The 12,420-nt window shown below is 44.8% G+C and overlaps 1 protein-coding gene across 5 annotated transcripts in view; it reads left to right on the forward strand.

Moving 5' to 3' along the window:
- Positions 1 to 387: 387 nt before the first annotated feature.
- The window catches only part of ZNF286A (zinc finger protein 286A), a 56,488-nt gene continuing 44,455 nt past the window's right edge, over positions 388 to 12,420 (forward strand). For 4 of the 5 annotated variants that reach the window (XM_062175710.1, XM_062175711.1, XM_062175715.1 and 1 more), the window contains exons 1-5: positions 388 to 454; positions 854 to 1,014; positions 2,310 to 2,398; positions 5,666 to 5,780; positions 6,684 to 6,776. In XM_062175710.1, the coding sequence (XP_062031694.1) occupies positions 396 to 454; positions 854 to 1,014; positions 2,310 to 2,398; positions 5,666 to 5,780; positions 6,684 to 6,776 (517 nt within the window). In that variant the 5' untranslated portion in view covers positions 388 to 395. Of the gene's footprint in view, positions 455 to 853; positions 1,015 to 2,309; positions 2,399 to 5,665; positions 5,781 to 6,683; positions 6,777 to 12,420 lie in introns of those variants that run through there. The other variant, XM_062175712.1, reaches the window with a different exon arrangement.

Here is a 12,420-nt window from a genome sequence, read left to right on the forward strand (position 1 = left end):
TTCCTAAGAACATACAACCGTTCACGTTGTTTGAAGGCAAAGGATGAGTCTGAGGAGGGCACAGGCACGGATAAAAGCCAAATACTCCAACAGCACATTAACCTGGTTTGAACTCAGCAGTCCTAAGTGCCGCGCTATGAGCACACGAGTAGACAAAGCCCAACCACGGCCTCACATCTCTGGTGTTCGCTTCCTCCCCCACTCAGTTACACGCAAGACACCGCGCCAAAAACTCTCGCGAGAGGGAAGGATCCTGCTGGAACCTCGGAGTCTCCCAACCGCGCCACGCGCGCTCCCACCTGCGGAGAAACGGGCTGGCGGGGCGCGGGGGCTGCTGGGAACTGTAGTTCCGAGCGGGAAAAGGCCCGCCAGCCTCGCTCCGCTACTTCTTACGCATGCGCGACTCCGAGCTGGCCCAAGAAGTTCGTAGCCTTTGTCAGGCCCGGGATGGGAGGTGAGTTGGGTGTGCGGGCTGGGTGGTGGGCCCGGGGATCGTTCCTTGAGGAGTCCGAGCCGGAGTCTGCGTTTGTGCAAGGGGGCTGGGGGGACTGACCGCGAGCTGGAAGCCCTCCCCTCTGGGACACCGGGGTGCGCGACGGGCGGGGCGGGCGCGGGTCTGGGGCCAGCGCACGGAGCGGAGGGGGACTTGTCCACGCTGCTTGTGCCCCGGGGACGGCCCCCGCATCATCTCGGGCCCCCACCCCCAGCCCCAGGACAGCTGCGAGGGTAGGGACGGGCAGGGACCCAGCCTCAGGGTGCCGCCCCCGGGTTTCCAGGCTCCCGCTCGGTGGGACTGAGGCAAGCTCCACCGTGAGCCAGACGCCGTCCAGACCTGACCGTGGCCTTTCTGCAGATCCCCCCGCGGCAAGGCAGCAAGGACGACCGCGAGACCCCCGAGGGCTTCTGGCTGTTCTGCACGCAGAGTCCTGAGCTGGGGAGAAGCCCAGCATCTTCGGCGCATGGAGGAGGCTGTGGTCATGGACACAGGTTTGGCCGAAATGCCGGAGAGAAGAGGTAGGATTGCTGCCGAGGTGAACGTGTGGAAGGGCGGGATTCTACTCTGGAAGGGAAAACGGTTGCCTCGGGGGAGATCCCTGCTTGGCTGTCGCCATCGCCTTGGGGATGCATGGGCTCTTTGGAGTATGCAGGGCTTGGGTTGGAGCCACAGCCCTGCAGGGTGCAGGTAGACCCTTCAGAACCACCAAAAACAGCAAAATGCTAAGCTCCAGAGGCGTGAGCATAGTGTCCCCAATTACTTTTTCTCACGTTTTTCCTCCCAAATTATTGTCCCAGCGGTCTCCATCCGGTGGTCTAAGAATTCAGGTTTGCACTTGGCAAAAAACAGGACCCCACACCTGCTACCCGCTTTATCCGTACAATTACCCTATGATTTCAATACAGTGAATTTTGTCATTGGACGTACAAGAAAAGCGAATTTTGTCATTGAACATACAAGAAAACAGACATGGAAGTTGGTCAGAGACTTCCAGTTTGCTAGACCAATGGTCACTTGAAGTTTGGTGTGGGATTTCTCTTCCAGTTTGCTAGACCAATGGTCACTTGAAGTTTGGTGTGGGATTTCTCTTTCTTCTCTCATACTTGAGAAACGTCTAGATTGCACCCTGGACTCAACCAGTGAAAGTTAATTTGAGGTGGGGTTCGGCAGCCTACATTTTATTTATTTTTTTAAGATTTATTTATTTGAAAGGCAGAGTTACAGAGAGAGAGAGAGAGAGTCTTCCATCTGCTGGATCACCTCCCAAGTGGCTGCAACAATAGAGCTGAGCCAATCTGAAGCCAGGAGCCAGGAACTTCCTCCAGGTTTCCCATGCGGGTGCAGGGGCCCAAGGACTTGGGCCATCCTCCACTGCTTTCCCAGGCCATAGCAGAGAGCTGGATTGGAAGTGGAGCACCCAGGACTTGAACTGGTGTCAAACTGGGATGCCAACACTGCAGGCAGTGGCTTTACCTGCTACGCCACAGTGCTGGCTCCAGCAGTCTACATTTTAAATAAGCATGAGGAATAATTTTTGAGGGCCATGGAGCCTGCTTCTCCAACAAAAGGAACTGATGTATTCTAATTTCTGGATCAGAGAGTGCCACCTTCCAGAATGTGTTCAGATATAAACCCCGAGTGGCAACATTCACAGACACTTTCCATGGTCTTGCGAGGCAGTGGGTTGACTTGGGCTCCCCTCAGTCTCAGTGTTTGCAGGGAGCACAGTTTGTGTGGAAGCAGCATTTTTAGACTTGCAGTTCTGAGGACATGAGCGGCTGAGGCCCCATCATTACTGCTTCCTTGCCCTTAGCTCTGTCGTTCCAGGAGTCTCCCCTTTCCCAAGAAAAGAGTGCAGAAGAAGGCGAAGTGGCAGCTCTGCGCCTCACAGCCAGATCCCAGGTGAGTGTGAGCGCTGACTGCGGAAATCCCACCTTTCTTCTCAAAGTAAGGTGCATTCCTTTGTGGTACAGAGTTTCTTTGTCCACTAGAGCTGTTTTAGAGAGCCAAGTTCTAAGAGATTACAAAGGGCTCAGTAGAAGATGCCTCCTACTTATCCATAGTACCTTTCTTTTTTTTTTTTTTTTAAGATTTATTTATTTACTTGAATGCCAGAGTTACACAGAGAGAGAAGAAGAGGCAAAGAGAGAGAGAGAGAGGGAAAGAGAGAGACAGAGAGAGAGAGGGAGGTCTTCCATCTGCTGGTTCACTCCCCAATTGGCCGTAATGGCCAGAGCTGCGCCGATCCGGAGCCAGGAGCTTCTTCCGGATCTCCCACGCGGGTGCAGGGGCCCAAGGACTTGGGCCATCTTCTATTGCCCTCCCAGGCCATAGCAGAGAGCTGGATCAGAAGTGGAACATCCGGGTCTTGAACTGGTGCCCATATGGGATGCTGGCACTGCAGGCGGCAACTTTATCCACTATGCCACAGCACCGGCCCCCCCATAGTATCTTTCTTCTCCATCCATATTTATTGTTGTTTGGCAGACAAATAAGCAGTATTTTCCTCTTTCTACCTGCTGTGCTAATTTCCGTTTGGTCATGTGGGAAACTATTTTGCAGATAATGTGGTACATGTCACTTAAAACTTGTTTATGGGGAAACAATATACATATGCCTTTGAAGGAATTTAGGAAAGCACCTTAAATGCTGATGTGATTGTAAAAACAAGTGTCCAGATAGTTAAAAGGAAGGCCTATGAGAATCCAATGGTCACAATTAGAATTCAGCCCTCCAAGATAAAGAATGCTGAGCTGGCACCATGGCTCAACAGGCTAATCCTCCGCCTAGCGGCGCCGGCACACCAGGTTCTAGTCCCGGTCGGAGCGCCGGATTCTGTCCTGGTTGCCCCTCTTCCAGGCCAGCTCTCTGCTGTGGCCCGGGAGTGCAGTGGAGGATGGCTCAAGTGCTTGGGCCCTGCACCCTATGGGAGACCAGGATAAGTACCTGGCTCTTGCCTTTGGATCAGCGTGGTGCGCTGGCCACAGCGCGCCAGCCGCAGCGGCCATTGGAGAGTGAACCAACGGCAAAAGGAAAACCTTTCTCTCTGTCTCTCTCTCTCACTATCCACTCTGCCTGTCAAAAAAAAAAAAAAAAAAAAAAGAATGCTGAGGTAGTGTGTCTACGACTTTTAGTTGTTGCCCTTCCCCACAAAGGGCCAGAATAGCCAATATTAAGAATTTTTGGGACTAACAATATGACACAGTGGGTTAAGGTTCCACTTTTGGCGTGAGCATCACGTCTCAGAGTGCTAGTTTGAGTCGGCTGCTCCACTTCCAGACCAGCTTCCTGCTGATGGTGCTTGGGCCGCTGCCACTGTAAACTTTACTCTGAAATAATTTTAGGCAAAAGAAATGCTGCAAATAGTACAAAGATTTCTTTTAAACTCATCCAGATTTTCAAAAGTTAACATTTTATTTTATATTATTCTTTTTCCAAAATCAAGACATTAACATTGGTATGATACTATGACCTGCGGACCTTATTCAGAATTCCCAGCTGTCTTATTTTTCTGTTTTTGAAATTTCTGCTTTCTCTGTTTCCTTAGTTTGTTGTTCTTTTTCTAATTCAATTTGTATGCTTAGCTTATTTGTTCATGCAATTCGTCAATAAATGGGAGTGTTTAAAGCTCTGAAATTCACTCAGTATAGTTTTAGCCATCTGACGCTAGTTGCTGTGTTTTTGTTTCATTATTTATATTTCATTTTTGTTTTTTTAGTTATCGATCATTGTTCTAGTTCTGTTTTGGAGTTTATTGAAATTTACATTATTACTTTTTGCAAATGCTTCATGAACGTTTAACTAGAAGGTGTTTCCTCTCCAGTTATAACTTTTGGTATATATTTATTCCACCAACCTTGGAATAATACTCCCATGCTTTATGGCTTTACTTAAAGTGGAATGCTTGATACTGATACGCATCTTAACTCTATATAGTTTTATAATTTTTCTCTTAGAGAAATGCAGCCTCACAATATTTGATACATAAACATGTCTGACTTCTAGTTTTGCCCCGATTTTATTGCAGTCGTTTTCCAGTTTACTGTTTTTTCCTTGAATTCTCTGCTTCACAGAATTTGGTGCTTGTTGCCAGTCTCTTCCTTCCTTGATGTCTCCATTCACAAGTTCCACATTACAAGTTCCCCTCTGGTTGCCTTAGAATTCATCTTCTGTCTTTCATTGAGGATTCACAGGAATCATGCAAACATGCCTTATTCCCCCCTCTGCTTATCTTCCGTTTACTTTACCAAACTACATTGTGGTGGGGTTTTCTTGGTTGTTCGGTTTTTGTTTTGGTTTTCCTTACTTTTGTTGGAGAGACTGAGAACTCCCATCCAGTGGTTTACCCTCTGGGTACCTGCAGTGGCCGGGACTGAACCAGGCCTAAGCCAAGAGCCCAGTCCAGGTCTCCAGCATGGGTGGCAGGGATCCAACCACCTGAGCTGTCATCTGCTGCCTCCCTGGGTGTGCATTAACAGGGAGCTAGAACTGGGGACAGAGCCAGGACTTGCACGGAGGCACTCTGACAGGGAGTGCAGCAGCACAACTGTTAGGTGGAATGTGCACTCCTGATTCCTGTTTTAATACTTTATTCTCCAGGAAAAAACAATGTAGTCTTTCAGTGGAAAAACCATGGTCTTATTTCTTTTGGCTCTAATTGAATCTAGCACAGTGACTTTAGACTTGTAATTTTTTTAAAAAATAAAGATTTATTTTTACTTATTTGAAAGACGGAGTTACAGAGAGAAGGAGAGACACAGAGAGAGGTCTTCCATCTGCTGGTTCACTGTTCACTCCCCAAATGGCTGCAACAGCCGGAGCTGCACTAATCAGGAGCCAGGAGCTTCTTCCAGGTCTCCCATGTGGGTGCAGGGGCCGAAGGACTTGGGCCATCTTCTACTGCTTTCCCAGCAGAGAGCGCGATCGGAAGTGGAGCAGTCGGTACTTGAACCAGCACCCATATGGGATGCTGGGGCTGCAGGCTGGGGCTTTAACCCACTGTGCCACAGCGCCAGCCCGTAGATTTGTAATCTTAATACTATTAAGAAGCCTGTCATTTGTCACAGCTTCTTTCCTTGTTGAGTGTCTTTATTCCATGGCCAGCAGAAAGTGGGGGATGACAAAGAGGCTGTCACATGAAAGTGACTGAAAATGTGTTTTGTGTCCCAGACAACAGTGACATTCAAGGACGTGGCCATGGACTTCACGCCGGAAGAGTGGGGGAAGCTGGACCCCACACACAGGGCGGTGATGCTGGAGAACTACAGGAACCTGGTCTCGCTGTGTAAGCACAGACTCGCTCTCTGACTTGAACCCGGCTCAGGGGGATGTCCTCACTTTATAAAAGTAAAAACAGCTTAACAAAGTGTCCATTCTTTGGAACGTTGAGAAAAATCTGTTTCTGCTTTAGGTTCTTGGTAAAATGTGTGTCCTTGCTCTGAGTTGGAATTCAAGTGACAGAAACAAAATCCACATCCTGGTTCAAGGAATCGAATGTCTCATTAGGGTTTCTCCTGTTTATTTTCAGGTAGTCGGCTGGGCTTCACTCAGCTTTATTCTTACATCTCCCCACATGGCAGAGATGGCCATAGGCAGCCCCAGGGCTATGGTATTCTTCCTGTTAGAGAGCTCACTGAAAACAGAAAAACGCCTGCAAATAGGGTCACAAGCCCAGCACTGGTGCCGGAAAAGCCAGGGACTCTCTGGCCTCTTCTGGATCCTTTGCCTGTGTGTGTGTGTGTGTGTGTATGCAAACGTGTATGCATATGTTTGTATGGGGATAAACCCCTCCCATACCTCACATAACAAATTCCATCACTCTTACCTGAAGAAGGAGGGAAGGAAAAGCCAGACAAAACTTCTAATGACTGCAGTCACAATTTTGTCCTGCTGCCAGGAGGTCCTACTTTTTCCATTTTCTTTCCTAAGATTAGAACTAATATGTAATATGTCTCTGCAATTTCCTGACACAATTAAAAGACATTCTCATATTTGGACTGGTGAACCATTCATCTGTACAAATCCATTTAGCTACTTCTTACCCGTCCATTTACTGCAGATCTTTGTGTAATAACTTGTCTTCTTTGTAGATCAGGGGGTGGAAACCATGCTGTAGATCTTTATGCATACCACAAGTAGCTAAGACCCATTTCTTCGTTCTTTCCTTTTCTTTTATTTTTATGAATAGGGCTTCCCATTTCCAAACCTGAGAGCTACGATTTGGAGAATGGAAAAGAGCCATTGAAGCTTGAGAGAAAAGTGCCCAGTAGCAGCTATCCGGGTGAGTTGGCGATGGGCGTCTTCAGACATGACAGCCCAGCAGCACAGTGAAGAAATGGCATTTTCACTGCCCAAGAAAGAATATTAGGAGTGTAACATGCCTTTATTTTTTAAATCTTTTAAATTCTAAATCATTTCAAATACATACAGAAGTTCAGAAAAGAAAGTAATACGTGTGTACCCATCACCAAGATTAAATACATGGTAATATTTTGCCTCATTTGCCTCTTTCTTCGCAATATAAAATACATAAAAGCATTATAACTGCATCTTACCTGTACAGTCCTAATTTTCACAAACTAAACACATCCACGTACCCAGTGGCCAGGTCAGGAAAACAACTCGGCAGCACCCCTCCAGGCCCCTCCTTGCATCACCTCTCTTCTCCCAAGGGTAACCTGATCCTAACTGGTTACACCACAGACTAATTTTGACTGCTCTTGAGCTTCACATAAATGAAACCATATTGTATATATTCTGGTGTCCGGCTTCCTTTGCAGAACATTAGCTTGTGCATATCATTGTATTTCCCTCATTCTCATTGTTGTAGATGCTTCTATTATGTCCGTATACTGTTTATCCATTCTCCTGAAGGTAGGAATTTGAATAGTTTCCAGTTTGGGGCTAACGTTGCTGCTATGTACATTCTTTACATGTCTTGTTGAACACGTACATGCAGTCCTATTGGATATATACAATTAGAATTATTAAGCGATGAGGTAGCTGTGTGTTCATTTTTAGTAGGTAACACCAAAAGAGGTTTGCAACATCATCATTCTAGTTACCCACCAGCACAATTTGTCAGTTCTGTTTGTTCCACATGTTTATCAACACCTAACTGTCTGTCTTCACTTGAGCCATTCTTATGAGTGTGTGATATTTTTTACTTAAGAGATAAAAAATATTACAGACTCAGTTAAAACCCTTTCTCTTCCTCTACTAGAAATAACACTATATCTTGAAATTGATATGAATCACTTCCCTGTTTGCATGCATATGTATGTATACACACATATACAGATATGTGTGTACATAAAACAATATATATATTTTGTTATTTTTTCCTTCTGTTATCTTTTTTAACTTCATATTGTCTTTTTGTATTAAGCTATGTTTTAACACATAAGAATCATATTTGTTTATTTTAACTGTTATGGAGTAAGTCCACGATATAAATAAACTCAGCAGTTTATTTTTATTTATTTGCTATTAGTAGCAGAGTTGCAATGATCATCCATTTATTGGCTCCTTATATATTCATGTTCAGAGTTGGTTTAGGATGGGTAACTAGAAGAGGAATTACTGAGACTTAATGTGTCACAGGTTTAGCTTTATTAGGATGCAAAGCTCCTATTGCCATCCTGGCCAACAGTTAATGTTTTCAGACTTGTTAATTTCATCAGTCTGACTGGTGTAAAATGCTATTTCATATTTATATATATATATTTATTTATTTATTTACTTGAGAGGTAGAGTTACAGACAGTGAGAAGGAAAGAGAGAAAGGTCTTCCATCTGTATTTGGCCGCAACGGGGCAGAGCTGCAGTAATCAGAAGCCAGGAGCCAGAAGTTTCTTCCGGGTCTCCCACATGGGTGCAGGGGCCCAAGGACTTGGGCCACCTTCTACTGCTTTCCCAGGCCATAGCAGAGAGCTGGATCGGAAGTGGAGCAGCCAGGGCTTGAACCAGCACCCATAGGGGATGCCAGCACTGCAGGCAGCAGTTTTACCCTCTATACCACAGTGCCGGCCCCAATTTCATGTTTTTTAAATTGCATTTCTGTGATAAATATAGTGAGTTTGAGAATTTCATATTTATTGGTTATTCAGGTATCTCTTTTGTGAATCACCTGATACTTTGCTCCTTTTTAAAAATTGAGCTATTTACATCTTTCTCTTGATCTGTTGGAGTTCTTTAGGTTATCATATGAGATTGATTGACATCCTTTCTGTTAGTACATGGCAGAGGTAGCATTACAAATAAGTCATAAAATATTGACCCCTCTGATCTTTAGCTGATTTGATTTTATGATGTTAGCATATAGAATTCTATATTTTAATACCACATTTATTTATTTATTTATTTATTTATTTATTTTTAATTACTCATTTGCTTTCTATGAATTTTTTCTTATCCTAATTTCAGAAAGATAATCTGTATTTAAGTTTTTTGAATTTTGTTTTTCAGGTGTGTATTTTTGTATATGGTATGAAATAGGGAACTGATTTTATCTTTTGACATGCTTATGCCAACAATCTAGCATCACTTATTACATAATCTTTTGTTACTGATTTGTAATAATAATTCTTTGGGAAACCCAGTTTCTCTATATGCTTGGATGTCTGTCTAGGCTGTCTTGGCATATTTACCTATCTATGCCCTGCTACCATTACTATTTCAATTACTATGCTAAATAGTGTCTGTATCTCTTACTGAAAGTCCATCTTGAGTATTATTATTATTTTTAAATCTTGTTCTTTTGAATACTGAGAAAGTTTTAAGGTCTTTCCCTGTGAGTGTAGCTATGCCAGTTTCTCCTGTGGTCCTGTCAGTTTTGTATTGCCTACCCACCACCCTTTTCTGTAGAATTTCTTAATGATCTGTAAGAAGCACAGGAGGTATCTTCCCTTTCTTACGTTACAAATGTTCTTTTCTAAATTTTGCCTTTCAGTTCCACTATGCATTTTGGCACTTGTCTTTTGGGTACCAACTAAGATGTCCTTTCTCATCCCCAAATTATATAAACATTTTCCTCTGTTTTCTGGTATATTTGTCCTTTGAGTTTTCCTTGAAATCCTTCATCCATTCGGAGTCACCTCCTACTCCTCTGGGAGCATCCTCTTGGCCCTCTTTCTAGAGCAGTTAAATGTTTGAATTGTTCAGACTCTGATTTTAGTTTCCTCTCCTCTGCATAAAGAGCCATAAACTAGAGTGCTTAGATGGCTGTCACGTACTATTACTAAGTGAAGCGAGCTGGGTGGGTGCTGGAAGCTAGAACACATGCACCTGAAAGGAAAAGCCTTCACTCAACTCTCTGTCGCTCAAGGGCAGGCAGACTTTGCTATAAAGGGCTGGATGATGGCAAACAGTGAATTTTGTGGCACATGTGGTCTTCACAACCATTCAACCCACCCTGGTCATGTGAAAGCAGCTTCAACAATGTATACAAATAAATGGGTATGACTATGTTCCAATAAAGCTTTATTTAGAAAAGTAGGTAGCAGGTGATTGTTGCCAAGTCTTGCCCTCACTGGTTGTTGACATGGAGTATCCTTCTATGGTAATTTTCAAGAGACATCAAAATTTAGATTACTTTGTAAAATCTCCCTATTTTTAAATGTTGGCAACTAATTGCTTTTAATTTGCATAAACAGTATGGGCCAAACGAAACAAAGCAGTCAGACTTGGCCAACAGGTCGTCTACCTGTAGCTTCTGCCTTCCCCTTAGTCATCTCATCATTCCCACAACCCACTGTCATCTATCCAGATGAGTCCCAAATTGCTATTTCCATCCTAGGCCTCTCCTCAGAGCCTGTTCTGAACACCAGCAGAGTATAACTATTTGATGTCTTTATTTGCTTATGTCAAAGACATCTCAATAAAACGTACTTAAAACTGAATGCCTGAAATATGCCCAAATTCCCCATGCAAACAGGATGCTTTTCCAGTAGTTGTCTCACTGACACTCCCTGCCTTATCAGATTGTACATGCCAGAACTCTGTGGACAGTTTTTACATTCCCTCCTCTCCTTTATGCATGAACACATTTACTTACTTACATTTAATGTAATGAGCGAACACTCACGCACTGTTAACACCCACAGGCCTGCTGTTTGCCTGAACGGTTATGATGGATCTCCCAGCTCTGCCTTTGCCCATGCACTCCACTCTCTACCTGGTACTGAGAGTGATGTTTGCAAAATCAAGTCCAATCAAGTTCTCCCTTTGCTCCAAATACTTCAGGGATTCCCACACCCGTTGGCCTAATGACCAAAATCCTTGAGGCTGACAAAATCTTGTAAAACTCTGGCTTTTACTCACTTTGACATTTTTTCAAATTTTTTATTTATTGGCCGGCGCCGCGGATCAATAGGCTAATCCTCCACCTTGTGGCGCTGGCACACCGGGTTCTAGCCCTGGTCGGGGCGCCGGATTCTGTCCCGGTTGCCCCTCTTCCAGGCCAGCTCTCTGCTGTGGCCCGGGAATGCAGTGGAGGATGGCTCAAGTGCTTGGGCCCTGCACCCCATGGGAGACCAGGATAGGCACCTGGCTCCTGCCATAGGATCAGCATGATGCGCCAGCCGCAGTACGCCAGCCACAACAGCCATTGGAGGGTGAACCAGCAGCAAAGGAGGACCTTTCTCTCTGTCTCTCTCTCACTGTCCACTCTGCCTGTCAAAAAATAAAAAAAATTGAAAATAAAAAATAGGAAAAAAAATCTTTAAAAAATTTATTTATTTATTTATTTATTTTGACAGGCAGAGTTAGACAGTGAGAGAGACAGAAAGAAAGGTCTTCCTTCTGTTGGTTCACTCCCCTAATGGCCGCCACGCCAGCGCTGCGCCAATCCAAAGCCAGGAGCCAGGTGCTTCCTCCTGGTCTCCCATGCGGGTGCAGGGACCCAAGCACTTGGGCCATCCTCCACTGCCCTCCCAGGCCACAGCAGAGAGCTAGACTGGAAGAGGAGCAACCGTTACTAGTACCCAGCACCCCAACCAGGACTGGAACCCAGGGTGCCAATGCCACAGGTGGAGGATTAGCCTAGTGAGCCACAGCGCCGGCCTCACTTCGACATTTTTATCTCACCTGTTTTCCCTCCTTCTCTGGGCTATGTCATTGCAGTTCTTGAATGGTTTCGCATCCAAAGACCTAGTGTAACTAAAAATTATTGTAAAGAGCTTTTGTCCATACAGGTGATATCTACCAATATTTACCACATTAGAAATTATAACTGAAGGGCCAGTTTTGTGGCATAGTAAGTTAAGCATCCACCTACGGCGCCTGCATCTCATATGGCCACCGGTCTAGTCCTGGCTGCTCCACTTCCAGTCCAGCTCTGTGCTATGGCCCGGGAAAGCAATGGAAGGTGGCCCAACTGCTTGGGCCCCTGCACCCACGTGGGTGACGAGGATGTAACTTCTGGCTCCTGGCTTCAGCCTGGCCCAGCTCCAGCCATTGCAGATATTTGGGGAGTGAACCAGTGAATGGAAGGTAACTCGCTCTCTTTGTCTCTCCCTCTCTCTGTCTGTAGCTATGCCTCTCAAGTAAATAAATAAATCAAAAAAGGAGGAAATATTAAAAAAATTAAGACTGAGCAAAAATAATCTATTAATTTTAAAATAATTATAAACTCATTACCCTCTACTGCATTACAATTTTTATGAAGATTTCATGAACAAAAAATATGTTACCTAAAAAAGTGGTGGGTTTTTGTAGTTTTCTTGACTTTTTTTTTTAAAGATTTATTTTATTGGAAGGCAGAGTTATAGAGAAAGAGAGAGGTCTTACATCTGCTAGTTTACTTCCCAAATGTCCATAATGACCGGGGCTGGGTCAGGCCAAAGCCAGGAGCCTGGAGCTTCTTCTGGGTCTCCCATGTGAGTACAGAGGCCCAAGGACTTGGGCCATCCTCTGCTGCTTTCACAG

The sequence above is a fragment of the Lepus europaeus genome, chromosome 18 (genome assembly GCF_033115175.1).
Source record: "Lepus europaeus isolate LE1 chromosome 18, mLepTim1.pri, whole genome shotgun sequence".
NCBI lineage: Eukaryota > Metazoa > Chordata > Mammalia > Lagomorpha > Leporidae > Lepus > Lepus europaeus.